Source organism: Hippocampus zosterae, chromosome 8 (genome assembly GCF_025434085.1).
Source record: "Hippocampus zosterae strain Florida chromosome 8, ASM2543408v3, whole genome shotgun sequence".
Lineage (NCBI taxonomy): Eukaryota > Metazoa > Chordata > Actinopteri > Syngnathiformes > Syngnathidae > Hippocampus > Hippocampus zosterae.
In genome coordinates, this window is record NC_067458.1 from 13879847 (window position 1) to 13899679 (window position 19833).

Sequence of the window (19833 nt, forward strand, 5' to 3'; positions counted from 1 at the left end):
TGTCTCAGATTTGGAGAAGCTGGTTCTCATGTCAGCCGTTTTGCACTCAGCTGCAAAGCACTTCAATAAGAGTTGAAGGCTGCGGCTTGATGAAACCAACTGAATGATATGAGGTCACCAAACCGAACCCCCACAACGTCACTATGTGAATGTTATAGACGGAAGTGACGAAGGGCAGTCTTGGCGGAGTCTGACTCTCACTGTAAACAAATTTGACTTCCTGCCGGCATTGAGCTTGAAAATTGGACACCATTTGTACCCAATAATCCTGAAGCACCCAACTCAGAACTCCCCAAAAGACACAGTTGAACACCTTCTCCAAGTCTATAAAAGACATGTCGACTGAGCAAACGCTCAAAACACCCGAGTAGACTATGCTGGAGGTGTAAAGCTTGTCCACAGTTCCAAGGCAAGGACAAAACCCACTCTGCTCCTTCGGAATTTGAGCTTTTCCAGACCTTCCTCACCAGAACCACTGAAAAGCTCTTACCGGGGAGCGTGAGGAGTCTCATCCTCCTGCATTTGGAATCTGCTCTCCAGTCCCCTTTCTTCAAAAGGGGTCCCGCCACCCTATTCTGCCAGGTGAGAGCCACTGTCTCTGATGTCCACAGGGTCTTGCAGAGGTATGCAAGCCAACATAGTCCCACAACATCCAGAGCCTTTAGGAAAGTACAAATTACCCTCACTGATGGTCACGAACTGTGTGTCATGAGCGAAAAAACCTGAATCCAAGCAGGCTCGCAAAATGAGTTGCTTCGGGCATTTGACTCGGCTGCCTCCTGGATGCCTTCCCGGTCAGGTGTTCCAGGCACGTCCCACGGGAAGCAGGCCCCGAGTATGACGACTGGCTTGGGATTTCCTTGGAAGAGCTGGACGAAGTGGCCGGGTCGAAGGAAATCTGGGCTTCCCGGCGAAAACTGCTGCCCACATAACCCGACCCGGATATAGCAGAAGAAAATGGATGGATAGCCTCAAGGTTAGATTTGACTTTTCCACGACTCGCAGTAAAACTTTGACATGTGCAGTCGTTCCTCTTCACTGCCATCGATGAAAGATGGGGCGCAACTTTGAAAGAAAGTTTGCAAAGACTGATTTGCGAGCTCACTCTCAAGCTGACTTGGTGCAATCATCCTTACTCAGTACAGATAAGGGAAAACACAACTTGATAATCCTAAGATCATTACAAAACAAGAGGATTAAGGCATGGATGCCCAGATTTTTTTTCTGTTGCTCACAATAAGGTGACACTAGTTTAGTCACTGTCTCAACACGCTGTGCATGCAACAAACCGGATAATTGATGTGGAAAATTAAATCAATCAAGTTCTTGAAAAAAAATGGGGAAAAAAGGATGCACACATTCGTTCATCCAAACCCATTCAAATACCTTCAAAGTACGGTCAGAATTTTTGTAGAAATGTATAAGCAGACTTTGGTCTTTGGCAAGACAGGGAAAGGAAATTTCAGAAGCGATATACTGTATACAGACAACAATCCAGACACACAACCCTTAAAAAATGAGAAATGAAGAATGTGAGCAAAGAAAAAAACCCACTGCACCTGAAAAGTGAAATATGTTCACGTTTGCATTCTGATGTTTTGGTTGTAATATTATTATTATTTTTTACATTATTACCGTACATCCCCAACATGTTCGGATGGGGGCACTACGGCAGGTTAACTGATTCGCATTTGTCACAGTTCTGAGTTTCTGGGTTCAAACTTTGGTGTGGGCCTTACTGTGGAGAGTTTGCACCTGGTACTTGCGCCAGTGTGGATTTTCATGATGTGCTTCGGCATGTTAGGTTCATTGAGGACTGTAAATTGAGAGTGTGAATGGTTGTTTGTCTGTTCAGTAGGTGCCTTGAGATTGACTTGCAACAGATCCAGTGTTTGCCTCACATCTCACCCAGTCAGACAGGATAGACTCAAGCTCGCTTACGGCTAGATGGTTGGATACAGTACGTGGATTGAACAACCCCGGTGAACAAATGAATGACGTTTGTCTTGTTTATAAACGGCTAACCACATAAATTCCACACATCACACAGGTCTGCGGTTTAAGTTCACACTTTATTGTGATTGGGAGTAGTCGTATTCATGGAAATAAAAGTTGTTGGATTGATTAGGCACACTGAGGTGTGCAACGGCAGGCTAGGTGGGCTTCGGTTTTTTCTCTCAGGTCCACACTCTTCTCAAAGATGCCGCTCATACCCTCAGAACGGTTCAGACGGGAATCTGAAACGGTATGCGGGTGGTCAGCAGTGAAGGTGATGAAGACCCTTTAATCGCCATCTTGTAAAGATTTTTGTGTACTTACCAACAGGCAGGCAGTGGAAGCCAACTGAGACGGTGGTGGTTCTTATCGGCATGCAGCCAGGCAAGCAGCGCAGCACGGGCTCGACAGAGAAGCACTTGGACTCTTGGCCGTGCACCGTCATCTGCTTCTCCAGCTTCACAGACTCACGCTTCATGTAACACTCTGGGAGAGGTTGGCATGTATCATATCAAAAACAAAAAATGTATTCTTAATCATTCGGCCAATTCAATTTTACAACCATTTAAGCTTGGTGGGGGGAATTTTGGCCAGGTGCAGATGTCAGACAGTGTGTTTTTAAGATTAAAAAAAAAATTCTTGACGATAGAAAGTTCTCATTATATCATCATCATCATCGAAATGTTGACATATTCTCATACCATTGTTTCTTGTGTTTGTAATTCAACATTGTTTTTACAGCCAACAGAGAACTTCCACTTCCTAAAATATGAATCTTCCCAATGGTCAGTAAAGGGTCTCCCTTAATAATTATATAATCTGGTCAAATAAATGAATAAATATCTAAAATAAAATTCTGTATTTCAAAAAATATTCAAAAACATTAAAAAAGACTGAGTCTAGAATGAAGCCACCCCTTTTTTTTAATTACCCAAATGGTACTGTATAATTCAATATGGTAAATAACAGGGATCTTCAAAATGTTTTTAGGAATTTCGACTGGTCAAAAGAGAACCAAAAGTAATAATTTTATGTAAACAGCAGATGATTGGTATATTTAATGAAGTGAAGTTACCAATGACAAAATCTGACAAAAATCCCCACCTAAAAAAGGTTCATTAAATTTGCATTAACACAAAGACAATACTTTGTTTTGGGTGCCCGGGGGAAATGAAGCAAGGTGGACTCAAATGGTTAGCGTAGAATCCAGGAGGTTCATGGACAAGTCGAGTGCAACGGATTTACCTGTAGTATCCCGGCAACTCTCAGCGGGCAGGACCCAGGAATGGGCATAGTTGACTGCGTTCTTGGTCAAACGTGTATTGGGTGTGCGGTACTCCTGTCTGGTCTCCCCGTCGGCCTTTCCGCAGAGTCCACAGGTCTGTCCTCTCATCCAGTCCACAACTTTAACCTAGACAAATGAACATTGTGAGCAGGGTTACTTTCCTGTATGTTGTCGCTGCGTTGGACCTTGAATTAACTACCCTCTGGATGTTGACGTCAAAGTACACTTCCTGAAGACCGTGTTTGGGAGCGTGGAGAGCGATGCCTTCCCCGCTGCGTCTGATGTGAATGTCAGCTGAAACAAATGCACCAAAGCCAATCCTCATTGAGTGTTGAGTTACAGGGATGACTTCAAGAGGAAGAAAAAGCAAACCTGTTGGATGATCGTATGGCAGGTTACTGACAGGGATTTCTGCTTTATTAACCTTCACCATGGCAACGCGACCGTTCTGGTACATTTCCACTTCGCTGATAAAAAAAAAAAATAGTAATAATAATACGTGAGTAATACTCACTTTGTGGCTTGCCGCATTCGTTTTTGGTGATGAACACTCGCTTACATGTCTGCAATTTTCACAATGAGCAAGTTGTGTTTGTGTTCTTCGTCTCTCTTCAACAGAACAATGAATTTCGCCTCTCTGGTGCAATCCTGAGCCAAAACCTGCGGGCATGAGTGAGGCATCTCTGCCTTGAACTTCTTGTTGTTGAATGTGACCACAGTGTCCTCGGTTACGTTGCACTCAGCTGGACAAAGTAAGAAAATACAATCATTTAATATATAACATATGTGTTCAAGAACCACTGGCTGAATTTGAACTATGGGCTTCCGGGCTTCAAGACTGTTTATGTCCAATAATTAAGCTCATCAAGCGAGCACCAACCACAAAATGTGTATGTGAGAGAGTCTACAGGCCTTTGCATCAAATTCAGATGCTCTTTGTTTCAAAAATGTTTTATTGTCATTTTGATGTTCATGGTCGTTAGTTGACATATTTGACTTTTTTTTTTCATTCATTCGTTTAATTTCCTGAACTAAGCCCCGTAAAGAGAAAAGGATGTTTTTACCTGCATGAGCCTTGCTGACCATGTAGGAGATGGTGTTAACCCAGCTGTCCTGGTACGGCAGCAGCTCCGATGTGCTGTTTCCAATGGGCAGAGAAATGGGGATAGGCATGCCTTTCTTGTAGATGGTCCTCTGTAAATAATAAGTTGTGATACGGAATCTGAGTGACACTGGTAAGGCATGATCAAAAATACTTTTTGACGCTACCTTTGGTGTTTTGAGGACAATATTCAGGCTTTCTTCTGAAGCAACCGCTACTGTTAGTTTGATCTCATTTTGAACATTCTTGACCTTTGCCTGGTTAATTCCAGCCTCCAGGGCGAGTCTTGAAATGTAATCAGACAACCTGAACATTATCAGAAAAGTAAAAATGAATAAATAAATCAGCACGCGCCCCTCGGACAAACTAAAACATTTGAAATGTGCATACGACTGTGACTCTTACTCATGGGCATAGTGTTTCACGTTCTTCGGAAGTTTGTCCCAAGTCAGCTTCAAACGGAATGCTGGCTGTTGATCAACAATACCTGCTTCAACCGAGATCTCAGTCACATATTGCTTGCAGTCAATACCCCAGGCAACCCTGGTCTGAAAAATGGGATTGTCAGATGCCAGCAGTTAGCCGTGGTTCAAAGTCATGAGTCAGAATATGCAGTATCAGGTGTTGCACTGTTACCATGAACTTGTGGTTGCTCAGCCTCACACCATCAGCACAGATTCTCCAGTTGTTGTTTTCGGCCAGATTTGCAAAAATGATCTGCAGTCGAGAAGTCTCTTTGTCAAAGTAAGCTGCAATCTGGTATCCTTGTTCCTTGTGGTCGGCTCTCACGGCACGGATGAGGATGGTCACAGTTGGGCTGAGAGTCTTAGAGAGGTAACGAGCCTACAAAAACACAAAGATTTGTTTTAAGAAAACTCCCCCCAAGTGAATGCATGTGCTTGGTATTGGTATGCAACTCACCTTATTGTAGATGCCTTCAAAACTTTGGGCACTGCTCTTGCTGCTGCGAGCAGTTGAAGAGCGGGAATGCTGCAAACAAGAGAAACATTTACTTGGCTGAAGGAAACTCCTTCATATTGCATTTGTGCAATGGGAAATACCTGGTGGATGTGGGTCTTTGTAAAATTCATGTTATATAGTTCCTGCTGCAATGGTAAAATATCACTGTTAGTTTACTTTTTAGACTTAATGTGGTGGTGCTTTCAGTAGTTTGCGTCTCACTTTGGAACGAGAACTGGACGAAGATCTTAGGCTGCTGCGGCTGCTGGAGGATTTGCCCGAACGAAGGCTGGATCTGCTACTGGAGGATTTGCTTGAACGAAGGCTGGATCTGCTGCTAGAGGATTTACTTGAAACAAGGCTGGATCTGCTGCTGGAAGATTTTCTAGAGGCATTTCTTGGCTTGGATGTCTTGGTAATCGGGTCGAGAATGTCAGCCACCTTGCGACTTCTGCGAGAGGAACTCGAAGAGCTCTTGGATGAGGTAGCAAGGCTTGACCCGCTGGAGCGAGAGCTGCTAGAACTGGAGCTGCTGGAGCTGCTGGAGCTGGAAGAAGTGCGGTTCTTCATACCAGGAGCAAGGATCTTCTTCAGTTTCATCAGGACATTTCTGTCCTCAAGTATGCCCTCATTCTGACTCAGGTCAATGACTTTGATGATCTTTTCCGCTGCTTTCTTTCCAACCTGAATCTCAATTTCAACCTTCTCGATGCTCGGTCCAGAAGCTAGAACCGAAGAAAAAAAATGGACTTTTAAATAACCACCATTTGCATCAGTGGCCTCATTCATTCAACTTGCCTGGTTTAACCTCAATCAAGACTGAATGTTTCCCGATGACGGCATACAGTGGAACGTCTCGGATGAAAAACGCATTGCGAGATTTGAACACAGCGCATGCCTTGATTCCAAGAGTTTCAAGTTCTCCACACAGCTTTTTCTCGAAGTCCTTGATGAGTTTGCTCATTTTGCTCGGTCGGTCAGTGATAAGCTCTGATGACTGTTAACGGCATAACCGAGTGAACATTATTGCTTTGCAGAAAGGTGGTTGAACGCAGTGAACCAGGATTCAAACTCACCTTAGAATCAGCCATAGAGGAAGGCATCCTGGCAGACCAGGATGAGCTCTTCTTTGAGTAGTCTGTTGTAAAGTCGTCTGGAATCATTGGCGTTATCTTAGCAGCGGCAAGATCTTCCACGTTTCGAGCAACAGCAAAAGTCTCAACTCTGTTGGGATGGAGCAAGAAAAGGAACGTCAGAAATTACAAACATCATAGTCAGTTGAATATGCCAGGAAGATGCGCATACAGTGCAGATGCAATCTTATTGATGCCCTGGACAGGTAAGAGGTCAAACTTGAAGTTGCCCTTGATCATGTCAAGTCTTGCTTCCATCTTCGCTGGGAGAATAGTGTGAACTTTGGCTCTTGAGACCACGGCTGCCTGGGCCAACGCTGTATTCACACCCATGACTGCATAGGTGTGCATGGAAACGCTGCAAGACACCGATTTTTAGAGTTTAGTGGTTGTGACATGGTGTGGGGGGTTGTTTTGTGCATTTTAGCCCATTTTTGTACTGTCAGTTTACCTTGGGGTAAAAGCAGCCCTCATGCTGATGTCAGATTTAAGAAGTTGGGAAGGATGGAAATTCTGACCGATAGGTGGTGACACAGTGGCTTGGACTGTGGAAAAGATGTTGAGTCAGTGTACCTGTAAATCTGTTTTCCGCATTAGTGATATTTAAACAGAGTTCCACCTTACATTCAATGGCCGCAGTCAACACAGAAGCAGTGTAAAAACTGAGTTCCATCGGCAGACCGACAACAGTGGGCAGGATGCGACGAACCTCAGCAACCAGCGTTGGCTGAGCGTAATTAAATTTCATGCCAGCCAGCACCTGATCGAAAGCCTTCCTTCCGTAAGCCTGAACTTCGGGTCCGGTGACAAGCTGATGACAAAATATGACACGTAGACGTCACGCTTTGTGGTATGACCATTACGAGGCCTTCACCCAACATGCATTGTGAGAAGACACGTACCGCCATGACCTGATCAACCAATGCTTTATCTGCACTGGCAAAGGCAATCTCCTGTCCGAAAAGTTTCAGGTGTGCTGAGGCTAGGGGCTTGCTTGATGGCTGGGCCCTCCACTCAGAAAGCTGCGATTGAGATGCAGAGGGAAGCGCAAATATATGAATGATATCGTTTCTGTGCTGGTCATGTGCCATAGAAAGATATCCAACAGATCACGGGAACTTACAGCCTTGAGAGCTCTTTGCATCTTGGTGATCCTATCGGTGTTGTCAGGAAGCTCCTGGATCTTCAGAAGGGCTTCCTGGATGCCCTCAGTTCTCACTCCAACCTGATAAGGTGAATATTATTGCACTGCTCAAATATTCTTGATCAAAAACAACAACTATGATTGGTTTAATAGTACCACAGTGTATCATGTGCCACCCTAGCATCCATAACTGTGGAATAGCCGTTTATTTACCTCAATGACATCAGCATATGCTCCGGCCAAATAGGTGCGAGCCTTGGCCATGATGGACCTTGGCAAAACAGTTGCAACGTCATTCACATAGAAGGCACTGGCAGCAGCACCCACCATCCAGGGGCCTGCAGAAACAAGGTGGGAACCACCAACTCACTGAGTTGCAAAGGTTCTGCGTATATTAATACTCTGGCAAGGTCTTACTGTAATAGCCGTCAACAAGGAGCGCTCTGCTGAAGCGATAGCTCAGTCTATTCAGCTTGGGGCTGAGGATTTTCACAGCAACATTGCAGGCTGCGGCACTGCAAATAGAAGGAAATTTAAAATCAAGTGACGTTGAAGAGCCACAATAGATATGGGACCTCTTTTAAAGTACTTACACAGGCACAAGATCAGGAGTGGTGGACCTTGTCATGGCTTTCATGTAAGAGTAGACTAAGCTGGCAACCTGGAGATTTGGTTCTTTCAACACTGCGTCGGCAAGGGCAGCCACCAGACCCATGGGCAGTTTGGTCTCAAACAGCACAATGGCAGCAACCATACGGAGCTCTGGGTGAAGATCTCTTTCCATCAACAGCTGAACAGCGATACCCTGGACCTAATTCACACAAGCACACCGCTGCTCGTAACAAAATAGCTGCCAAGATTTTTGATCGAAAGGAATCAGATCATAAAATTGTCACCATTTTTGGATCTCTCTTTGCAATGTTCCTCAGGGCCAGAACACCTTCGATTTGAACTCGCAAAGGCAGGTCAGCAGCAGCGCTGCCAAAGTGAGGTAAGACCTTCAAGATTGGCTTGAGGCTGCTAGGATGCCCTGCATTACCCAGAACTTTGAGAGTGACAATTATTTCCTTAATATCACTCTTGGCAAGAGCCCGGGCAGCCCAGTCATGGATCGGCTGTGGAGGAAAATAAAAACATACAATCATGCTGATGTTACAAGTACAACATAAAGTATATGGTTGGAGAAAAGCAAAAGTACCAAGCCATCATACCTTGATGAGGTCCACTGGGCAAGTTGGGTTCTCTGCACAGTATTTATAAACCAGACTGCCATAGCCTAGTGCAATAACCTCTTTCAAAACCGGAGTTTCCATAACTTTCTGGGTCTCAGCTAGCTCCTAAATTGAAGTGAATAATTAAAAAAAACACATCACAAATGCTGAATTTCATGTGTCGCAATTACTCAAGACAGCATGTAATAGTGACTTGCCCGTAGAATCCTGATGGCCTCCAAGTCAGCAGTCACCATGTGCACGGCGACCACCAATGACCGAGTCGCTTCAGCAAAGGTCAGCTCACCGGCAATGAATTGTTCCTTGATAAACCGCAGCGCAACATGAGTGCCAATGGCAGGGACGGTATTCAGGATCCATTCTCTGGAAAACAGAAATATCATCAGTAAGTCATTATTTGGTTCGAGATTGAGTATATTTTAAGTCCGTGTTGTAACTACCTGTGAGCCGTGCGTGATTTGTACTGCGACCAGAGTGCCACGATACTCTCATATTTGGCCGAACGCAACACCTGGATGAGCTCAATGAACTTCAGAGGTGCCTCTTCATGCACTTTAGCCACGTTGTTGTTCACCAGGTTGTTCAGAATCTCAACAATCTGTGAATCAAAAAGTGAAGTGTGTGGCTGCGGGGTGAAGAAGAAAACCTTTGGTCGTCATTTTTACTGAATTACCTGAGCCTCAGCATTGGTAATCCTCAGGAGCTGAATGGGTGTCTGAATGAGCTCGCTGCCAAACTCGTACTGCAGACTTCCGCGTTGGATGTATTCGGCTCTGATGGGCTCCACTGGAGCTTTCTGGATCTCCAGGAATTTCAAGGATTGCCTGTGGACCGACACTCTTTATTAAAAGAACTCACCCTTTTGTTGGTCGCATCTTTTTTTTTTCCAAGTCCATACTTAGCCTCCATCTGGGCAGCACCGTTCAGGATGTTGACGGGAGAGAATTGAATCAGCTCAATCGAAGATGCCTCAAGGATCAGAGCACCTGTGTCTGATGGTTTCATGACATAGTCGAATGCGGCTGTTCCTTTCAGGGCAGTGCCTCTCTACATTAAAAAAAAACGATTTTAACACCACAATATATCGCAGCGTGGGTGAAAAGTGACTACTTGCGCTTTACCGCTTGACACTCAGCACATCTTTCTGTATAAGCCATGCCGATATCCTTGACAATTCTCTCCTGGCAGTGGTTCAGGTCCTTGGTTTTGGTCAAATGGATGCGCTCAGCCTTGGCGTCCTCAGTGATTACGTAATGGGTCTTGCACACACCCTGTACGCCAGGCTATTCCACCACAGTCAAAGGCTCAAAGTTAGTGAACGTATAATGAAATAAATAATGAAAGTAACTAGTTATACCTCCTGAAGCTCATAGACATTCATCGTCTTCTTGATGTTCATTTGGAGGAGGTTGAGGAGTCCTCTGACGATGTTCAGCACAGAGGTAGAGACGCCAGCAGGGGCGAACACTTTGCCTACGACGCCATTAGCGTACTCGAACTTGAGCGGTGTCATGAGTTGAGCTGACAGGGCTGAAGTGAGCTTAGTGGCTGGGACGAAAGTGTCCTTGGGCCAGATGCCGCTGTACTCAAACAGCTCTGGATCCAGGAGCTACAAGGGAAAGAGACGGAGTTGTCACCTAGTCCTGTGCCTGAAGAAAATGTATTGATGCTGACACAAGTGTGGTTGCTACCTTCAGTATGAAGGTGTCGGCAGTCAATGCACTGATCAGAACTTTGCTCCTAATTTTGAACCCAGCCCGAGCCAGACCCTCCTCGGGAAGTCCACCCATAAGAAGGGCTTCATATTTGTAGGTGTATGTCTTTCCAGCAGCAAACTCAGGGTCTTCAACAAGAACACAGTGATGCTTATTAGTTCAAGAATCAATCAAAAACATTTCCCCCATTTTTAGTAAGGATTTACTTACTAATTTTGATCTGGTGACCAGCTGAATGAAGAGTGAAAACAGGAAAAAAGAATTATTATACAGTACCAGAAATTTTTAAACACTCTTCCAAAAGCAACCAGAAATTTTGAAACAGTGTTCTAAAAGCAATGACAACGTGTGAATTCTCTATCATGTAAATACAAAAACAACTCCTCTTAAAATTCTCACTTTGAAGTTGAAAGAGCAAAAAGACATACCCACAAGGGCCACAACCAAGGCTAGCACGAGCACCCTCATGGCGATGGATGTGACTGACCCATGTCGGATACTCCTTTATAACGGCGCTTCTCTGCTGCGTACACAAGCCCAAAACCAAGTTTGATTAACCAGGCATCTATCTGTCAATGGTGTTATCTTGCCCCGGCCACAGTGGTTGAGCAAACAAGGCAAATAAAAGATGTCACAAATAAAACGAGTCAACTCAACCTGACTTTTGCCTTTGGAAGTTCTCAAGTTTTTTTTTCTCCTTTAAACACAATTTCTTTTTAGATTTTAGTATCACAGTTCTGTGTTTTGATTTTAGTTATATTATTACATGTTGAAATAGAACAACCATCCAGTCTGAAATGCTGAGGTTATATTTGATGAGTTATTAAACTGAGATAAAAGAAAAATGCTCCTTCTTGCTAGTGTAGTGTACAGTAATTTCACAGTGTATTTCGGAATTAGCTACATCTTTAGTGGCAGTCCAGTTGTACAACACACACACACACAAACACACACGCATAATAAATGTATTGTTGTTTTAGTACCTGAAATGTCTACATTTTCTGACAGTATTAATCAATAAGTGGTGAGTGGCTCACATCTAATTTTCTGGGGCCCCCTGTTTTAGAATGTTATCATTTCAAAAAGGAAACTACACTTATAAATGCTTGTGAGCAGTAAACTTTGGCAGACAGGTTTCACTGATGGGATAAAATGTCATTCCAGCCTGACCTCAAATGTTGTCACAAACTCTGCCATGACCTGCAAACTTTCCAGTGCCAATAATCCAAGCTGACTTGACTGCGAAGTATAACTTTACTTAATACCTGATCACGACAAACACCATAATCTTTTCTCATGTGATACTAGCAGGGGTGTCTCACCCCAATCTACGCCAACTTGCCAACAATCAGTATGTTTGTGTTTGAGAGGGAGGGTAGGGGTTGATAACCGTACAACATATTATTACGAACGTAAAATATAGTAAGTAATTTAACCCATCATCTGTTTGAAATGGGCTTTCCTGTCAGATGGTAGTGAGGATGTGTATGTATGTATATGTGTGCATATATATATATTCTCTAGGTACTCCGGTTTCCTCCCACATTCCAAAAACATGCATGACAGGCTGGCTGAACACTCAAAATTGTCCCAAGGTGTGAGTGTGAGCGGGGGATGGTTGTTCTGGGTGCCCTGCGATTGGCTGGCAAAAGGTTCAGGGTGTCCCCCGAATACTTCCCGAAAAAGGCTGGGAGAGGCTCCAATACCCCCCGCAACCCTTGTGAGGATAAAGTGGATCAGAAAATGGATGGATGGAGACATATACACACATTTATTCATTTATTTCATTGCAGAGAAGAGTCCAACACCACTTTCCTGAGTATAAGAGCTTGAATTTGGAGCGTAGCACATGAGAACGATTGTCTAAAATGTTATTGGCCTGTTGAATAAAGTCCACGATCATCTCAAGTGTTAAGGGTGTTCAGCACAAGGTTGTAATGACTGCAAGAGAGCATCAGCAGCTCCACTTCTTGTCGATACGCAGACTCGTCAAAGTCTTTGAAGAGGCCGTTGATTGTGGTGTCGTCTGGGAACTTCGGGAGTTTGACGGCTGGGTACGTTGAGGTGTGGTCGTTCTACTCTACATTGTAGTCTACACAAACGGAAAATAAAAAGACTTACGATACATTGTCTTTTTTTGTGTGCTAAAAACACCTGACTATACTATGTAATTTTTTTCGGGCTAAAAATGCCTTACTATATACTATATCTTTTTTTTTTTCGGGCTAATAAAGCCTTATTACACATGGTCGTTTTTTTAGGGCTAAAAACGCCTTACTAAATATACTACGTATTTTTTTTCAGGCTAAAAACGCCTTACTACACTATATCATTTTTTCGGGCTAAAAACGCCTTACTATACCATGTACTGGTATTTTCCTTTTGGGCTAAAAACGCCTGACTATCCCCTCCGTGAGTCGTCACCTTACCGTGGTGGAGGGTTTTGTGTGTCCCTGGCAGGGTCACCCATGGCAAACAGGTTCTAGGTGAGGGGCGAGACAAAGCACGGCTCAAAAGACCCCAATGATGATAAAAATAAATGGATCTAGGTTTCCCTTGCCCGGACGCGGGTCACCGGGGCCCCCCTCTGCAGCCAGGCCTGGAGGTGGGGCTCGTTGGCAGGCGCCTGGTGGCCGGGCTTACACCCATGGGGCCCGGCCGGGCACAGCCCGAAGAGGCAACGTGGGTCCCCCTTCCCATGGGCTCACCACCCATGAGAGGGGCCAAAGGGGTCGGGTGCAATGTGAGCTGGGCGGCAGCCATAGGCGGGGACCCTGGCGGTCCGATCCTCGGCTGCAGAAGCTAGCTCTTGGGACATGGAATGTCACCTCTCTGGCAGGGAAGGAGCCCGAGCTGGTGTGTGAGGCAGAGAATTTCCGACTGGATATAGTCGGACTTGCCTCCACACACAGCCTGGGTTCTGGTACCTGTTCTCTCGAGAGGGGTTGGACTCTCTTCCACTCTGGAGTTGCTCACGGTGAGAGGCGCAGAGCAGGTGTGGGCATACTCATTGACCCCCGGCTCAGTGCCTGTACATTGGGGTTCACACCGGTAGACGAGAGGGTTGCCTCCCTCCGCCTTCGGGTGGGTGGACGGGTCCTGACTGTTGTTTGTGCATATGCACCAAACAGCAGCTCAGCATACCCACCCTTTTTGGAGTCCTTGGAGGGTGTGCTGGAGAGTACTCCTGCTGGGGACTCCATTGTTCTGCTGGGGGACTTCAATGCTCACGTGGGCAATGACAGTGATACCTGGAGGGGCGTGATTGGGAGGAACGGCCCCCCCGATCAGAACCCAAGTGGTGTTTTGTTATTGGACTTCTGTGCTCGTCACGGATTGTCCATAACGAACACCTTGTTCAAACATAAGGGTGTCCATATGTGCACTTGGCACCAGGACACCCCAGGCCGCAGTTCGATGATCGACTTTGTAGTTGTATCATCGGATTTGCGGCCGCGTGTTCTGGACACTCGGGTGAAGAGAGGGGCGGAGCTGTCAACTGATCACCGATTGGTGGTGAGTAGGCTCCGATGGTGGGGGAAGATGCCGGTCCGTCCTGGCAGACCAAAACGTATAGTGAGGGTTTATTGGGAGCGTCTGGCGGAATCCCCTGTCAGAAGGAGTTTCAACTCCCACCTCCGACAGAGCTTTTCCCATGTTCCGGGGGAGACGGGGGACATTGAGTCCGAGTGGACCATGTTCCGTGCCTCTATTGTTGAGGCGGCCAATCTGAGTTGTGGCCGTAAGGTGGTTGGTGCCTGTCGTGGCGGCAATCCCCGTACTCGCTGGTTGACATCAGCAGTAAGGGATGCCGTCAAGCTGAAGAAGGAGTCCTATCGAGCCTTTATGGCCTGTGGGACCCCAGAGGCAGCTGACGGGTATCGACTGGCCAAGCGGACCGCGGCTTCGGTGGTCGCCGAGGCAAAAACCCGAGCGTGGGAAGAGTTCGGTGAGGCCATGGAAGCCGACTTCCGGACGGCTTCGAGGAAATTCTGGTCCACCATCCGACGTCTCAGGACGGGGAAGCAGTGCACCACTAACACTGTGTACAGTGGGGATGGGGCGCTGCTGACTTCGACTCGAGACGTTGTGAACCGGTGGGCAGAGTACTTCGAAGACCTCCTCAACTCCACCAACACACCTTCCTTGGAGGAAGCAGAGCCTGGGGACTCTGAGGTGGGCTCTCCTATCTCTGTGGTTGAAGTCACCGATGTGGTTAAAAAGCTCCTCGGTGGCAAGGCCCCAGGGGTGGATGAGATCCGCCCGGAGTTCCTCAAGGCTCTGGATGTTGTGGGGCTGTCCTGGTTGACACGCCTCTGCAACATCGCGTGGTCAACAGGGAGAGTGCCTCTGGATTGGCAGACCGGGGTGGTAGTCCCTCTTTTTAAAAAGGGGGAACGGAGGGTGTGTTCCAACTACAGAGGGATCACACTCCTCAGCCGCCCTGGTAAGGTCTATTCAGGGGTGCTGGAGAGGAGGGTCCGTCAGGAAGTCGAGCCTCAGATTGAGGAGGAGCAGTGTGGTTTTCGTCCCGGCCGTGGAACAGTGGACCAGCTCTACACACTTAGCAGGGTCCTTGAGGGTATGTGGGAATTCGCCCAACCAGTCTACATGTGTTTTGTGGACTTGGAGAAGGCGTTTGACCGTGTCCCTCGGGGAGTTCTGTGGGGGGTGCTTCGTGGGTATGGGGTACCGAACCCCCTGATACGGGCTGTTCGGTCACTATACCACCGATGTCAGAGTTTGGTTCGCATTGCCGGCAGTAAGTCGGAATCGTTTCCAGTGGGGGTAGGACTCCGCCAAGGCTGCCCTTTGTCGTCGATTCTGTTCATAACCTTTATGGACAGAATTTCTAGGTGCAGCCGAAGTGTTGAGGGGGTCCGTTTTGGGGACCTCAGTATTACATCCCTGCTTTTTGCAGATGATGTGGTGCTGTTGGCTCCTTCAAACGGGGCTATCCAACTCTCACTGGAGCGTTTCGCAGCCGAGTGTGAAGCCGTTGGGATGAAAATCAGCACCTCCAAATATGAAACCATGGTCCTCAGTCGGAAAAGGGTGGAGTGCCCCCTCCGGGTCGGGGAGGAGATCTTACCCCAAGTGGAGGAGTTCAAGTATCTTGGGGTCTTGTTCACGAGTGGGGGTAGGAGGGAGCGGGAGATCGACAGGCGGATCGGTGCAGCGTCTGCTGTGATGCGGACGTTGTATCGGTCTGTCGTGGTGAAGAAGGAGCTGAGCCAAAGGGCGAAGCTCTCAATTTACCGGTCGATCTACGTCCCAACCCTCACCTATGGTCACGAGCTATGGGTCGTGACCGAAAGAACGAGATCCCGGATACAAGCGGCTGAAATGAGTTTTCTCCGCAGGGTGTCCGGGCTCTCCCTTAGAGATAAGGTGAGAAGCTCAGTCATCCGGGAGGGGCTCAGAGTCGAGCCGCTTCTCCTCCACATCGAGAGGAGCCAGATGAGGTGGCTTGGGCATCTGATTCGGATGCCTCCTGAGCGCCTCCCCGGTGAGGTGTTCCGGTCATGTCCCACCGGGAGGAGACCCCGAGGAAGACCTAGGACACGCTGGAGAGACTATGTAACCCAGCTTGCCTGGGAACGACTCGGGATCCCCCGGGGAGAGCTGGAAGAAGTAGCTTGGGAGAGGGAAGTCTGGGCTTCCCTGCTAAAGCTGTTGCCCCCGCGACCCGGCCCCGGATAAGCGGTAGATGATGGATGGATGGATGGATGGACGCCTGACTATACATGGTCGTTTTTTTCGCCCTAAAAACGCCTTGCTATACATGGTCATTTTTTTTCGGGCTAAAAATGCCTGACTCTATACTATGTCGTTTTTTTCCGGCTAAAAACGCCTTACTATATATGTACTATATCTTTTTTTTTTTTTCGGGTGAAAAACGCCTTATTACACATGGTCGTTTTTTTAGGGCTAAAAACGCCTTACTAAATATACTATAGTTTTTTTCGCCTTACTATACTATATTCTTTTTTTATGTGCTAAAAGCGCCTTACTATACTATATCGTTTTTTTCGGGCTAAAAACGCCTTACTATATACCTGGTTGTTGTTTTTTTGGGCCAAAAACACCTTACTATACTATGTCGTTATTTTTCTAGCTAAAAACGCCTTACTATACTATATCTTTTTTTTGGGGCTAAAAAATCCTTACTTTATATGGTTGTTTTTTTCGGGCTAAAAACACCTTACTATACTATGTCGTTATTTTTCGGGCTAAAAACGCCTTACTATACTATATCTTTTTTTTTGGGCTAAAAACGCCTTACTACAAATTGTAATTGTTTTGTGCTAAAAACGCCTTACCATGCATGGTGGTTTTTTTCGGGCTAAAAACGTCTTACTATATGAAATCTTTTTTATTTTAGCTAAAATCGCCTGAGTATGCATGGTCGTTTTTGTCGGCCTAAAACGCCTTACTATATACTATGTCGTTTTTTTCGGGCTAAAAACGCCTGACTATATTATATCGTTTTTTTTTCGGGCTAAAAACGCCTTACTATACTATATTATTTTTTTATGGGCTAAAAGCGCCTTACTATACAATATCATTTTTTGTGGGCTAAAAACGCGTTACTATATACCTGGTTGTTTTTTTCGGGCCACAAACACCTTACGATACTATGTAGTTTTTTTCGAGCTAGAAACGCCTTACTATGCTATATTGTTTTTTTCTTGCTAAAAACGCCTTACTATACATGGTTGGTTTTTTTCGGCTAAAAAACGCCTTACTATACTATATGTATTTTTTCGGGCTAAAAACGCCTTACCATACATGGTCGTTTTTTTCGGGCTAAAAACGCCTTACTATACTATATCATTTTTTGGGGAGGCTAAAAAAGGCTTACTATACATGGCCGTTTTTTTGGGGCTAAAAACATCTTACTATACATGTCGTTTTTTATAGCTAAAATCGCCTGAGTATACATGGTCGTTTTTGTGAGCCTAAAACGCCTTACTATACTACATCGGTTTTTTTAGGGTAAAAAAGCCTTACTTTACATGGTTGTTTTTTTTCGGGCTAAAAACGCCTTACTATACTATAACGTTTTTTTTGGGCTAAAAAAGCCTTACTTTACATGGTTGTTTTTTTCGGGCTAAAAACGGCTTACTATACATGGTCGTATTTTTCGGCTCAAAGCGCTTTCCTGTACATGATCGTTTTTTTCGGCTAAAAACACCTTTCTATACATGGTTATTTTTTGGGGGGCAAAAAACGCCTTACTATACATGGTAGTTTTTTTCGGCAGACAAGGCCTTACTTTACATGGTCGTCTTTTCGGCCAAAAAACGCCTTACTATAAATGGTTGGGGTTTTTTTTTTCCGGCTCAAAACGCCTTACTATACATGGTTGTTTTTTTTTTTTCGGCTCAAAACGCCTTACTATACATGGTCGTTTTTTTCCGGCTAAAAATGCCTTACTATACATGGTCGTTTTTTTCGGCTCAAAACGTTTTATGTGGTTGATTTTTTTTAGTTAAAAAACGCCTTACTAGACATGGTTGATTTTTGCGGGAAAAAAAGCGCCTTTCTATACGTGGTCATTTTTTTCGGCTCAAAACGCCTTACTATACATAGTTTTTTTTTGGCTAAAAACATCTTACTCTACATGGTTGGTTTTTTTCGGCTGAAAACGCCTTAGTATACATGGTTTTTTTGGGGGGGGGGGGTAAAACAAAACACCTTGCTATACATGGTCGTTTTTTTCTGCTAAAAACGCTTTACTTTACATGGTTGATTTCTTGGGGGAAAAAAAACGCCTTACTACACATGGTTGATTTTTTCAGCTAAAATTGCCTTGCTATACACATGGTTGTTTTTTTCGGCTAAAAACGCCTTACTGTAGGTGGTCTTTTTTTTTTTTTTTTAAACGCCTGACTATACATGGTCATTTTTTTGGGGCTAAAAACACCTTTCTATACATGGTCACTTTGTTTGCCTGAAAATGCCCTAGTTTCCATGGTCATTTATTTCGGCTAAAAACGCCTTACTACACATGGTGGTTTTTTTCGGCTAAAACTGACTTGCTATTGTTGAGGAATGGGAGCTGCCAATTTGCTCTTGGCCCTTCCTTGGTTACAGATTCTTTTATCTCTCTATAAGGTGGAAGAAGACCCAACACCACGTAGTCTTTTCTTCAGTTTATCGCAACGCAACACGAATCGATTCGGGCTCCTGTGAGTCTCAGATTTCATCAGGAAGCCCCGAGCAACTTCAGTCACACGTACATATAGGCATAGTATGTTAATTATGTTAATTAGGGGCAGGCAGTCCTTCCCCTTATGTAAAAATCTGAAACAAAGAAAGTCAAACAAAGTTCGATCTTGGCATTTTGACAAAGTGCAGACCATATCTGCTGGTTCACAATCTTGAGATTAGGTTTACTCTTCGAAGGCACTTGACAGCCTTCAGGGGCTTTTACGATGTGGGGGACGCAAAAGAAGACGGCCAGGGGGCTGTTAATCACTCAAGGGGAATTAGGGCCCCAACTTCACCCTACACTCTTTGTTTTAAGTACAAGCAAATGTTCAGGACAGAGACTAGTGTCAATAGTTCTCATAGCAAGATGAAATTCATCAACAATGTTCTACTACTACTTCTAGCGGAATAATTCCTTAACACTATACATGGTTAATTTTTGGTGTAAAAAAATACCATACTATACATGGTTGATTTTTTGGGGGGTAAAATTGGCTGCGTCGTCCACCAACCTGCCATGTAGGCAAACTGCATGGGGTCCAGCAGGAGTGCGGTGATGTTCTTTAGTTGCCCCAGGACAAGGCGTGTTAGGTCCTTCATGATCACAGACGTCAGAGTGACAGCCCTTTTGTTGTTTAGTCTCGATAATGTTACTATTTTGTTGAAATTATTAAGCCTTTTAAATGCTTGCAGATATCGCTATTCACAGCAGTGTTTCCATGACCTCAATTGGGGATAGTGACTGATCCCTCCCTGTAATTGGTGAGTTGCCTATCATGCCCCTTTAAAATGTTTTGCTTATATTCATAGTTTTAAACTTAAATACACCACCGGACAGTCATCCCAAAATATTGTAATATAATTCTTAAATGATTTTACAATAGTGCACTCGGGAAACAATTTATCAAAGACATGACTTGATTCTGGGGTAATAAAAAAAAATGTATCAGGGGTTGGTGCACCTGGGTCACCCTCTCAGACAAAGATCTTTCCTTTTGTTTGTGCTATAGCGCCCTCTTGTGGCGTTTCAGAGCAATATATAGAAGGCAC

At 45.2% G+C, this 19833-nt stretch overlaps 1 protein-coding gene and 1 long non-coding RNA gene across 2 annotated transcripts; one reads left to right on the forward strand and one right to left on the reverse strand.

Annotated features, from left to right (window-relative positions):
- Nucleotides 1-2053: 2053 nt before the first annotated feature.
- Nucleotides 2054-11049, reverse strand: LOC127605454 (vitellogenin-2-like). The gene is made up of 34 exons (XM_052072948.1): nt 10995-11049; nt 10777-10797; nt 10543-10694; nt 10209-10460; nt 9973-10134; nt 9750-9898; nt 9525-9675; nt 9292-9449; nt 9049-9214; nt 8831-8956; nt 8516-8734; nt 8213-8430; nt 8037-8134; nt 7833-7957; nt 7599-7700; nt 7378-7497; nt 7100-7286; nt 6927-7020; nt 6648-6833; nt 6419-6566; nt 6141-6339; nt 5565-6067; nt 5444-5488; nt 5304-5372; nt 5019-5225; nt 4788-4930; nt 4550-4688; nt 4345-4474; nt 3840-4023; nt 3653-3747; nt 3480-3574; nt 3241-3406; nt 2320-2481; nt 2054-2237 (listed from the first exon to the last, which is right to left on the reverse strand). The coding sequence occupies exons 1-34, from the start codon at nt 11032-11034 to the stop codon at nt 2125-2127; spliced, it is 5124 nt and encodes a 1707-aa protein (XP_051928908.1). The 5' UTR covers nt 11035-11049; the 3' UTR covers nt 2054-2124.
- On the forward strand, nt 3908-8837 carry LOC127605455 (uncharacterized). The gene is made up of 4 exons (XR_007963601.1): nt 3908-4032; nt 7569-7708; nt 8549-8610; nt 8708-8837. It is a non-coding gene; the product is annotated as an uncharacterized LOC127605455 (long non-coding RNA).
- Nucleotides 11050-19833: the final 8784 nt, after the last annotated feature.

Bases quoted from the DNA above. Each gene is read 5' to 3' on its own strand.
- LOC127605454 (XM_052072948.1), bottom strand. From the start codon at position 11,034: ATGAGGGTGCTCGTGCTAGCCTTGGTTGTGGCCCTTGTGG. The intron at 9,450-9,524 runs GTAATTCAGTAA...TTTGATTCACAG, and splicing joins TTACCAATGCTGAGGCTCAG to ATTGTTGAGATTCTGAACAA. The intron at 6,567-6,647 runs GTATGCGCATCT...CCATCCCAACAG, and splicing joins AATAAGATTGCATCTGCACT to AGTTGAGACTTTTGCTGTTG.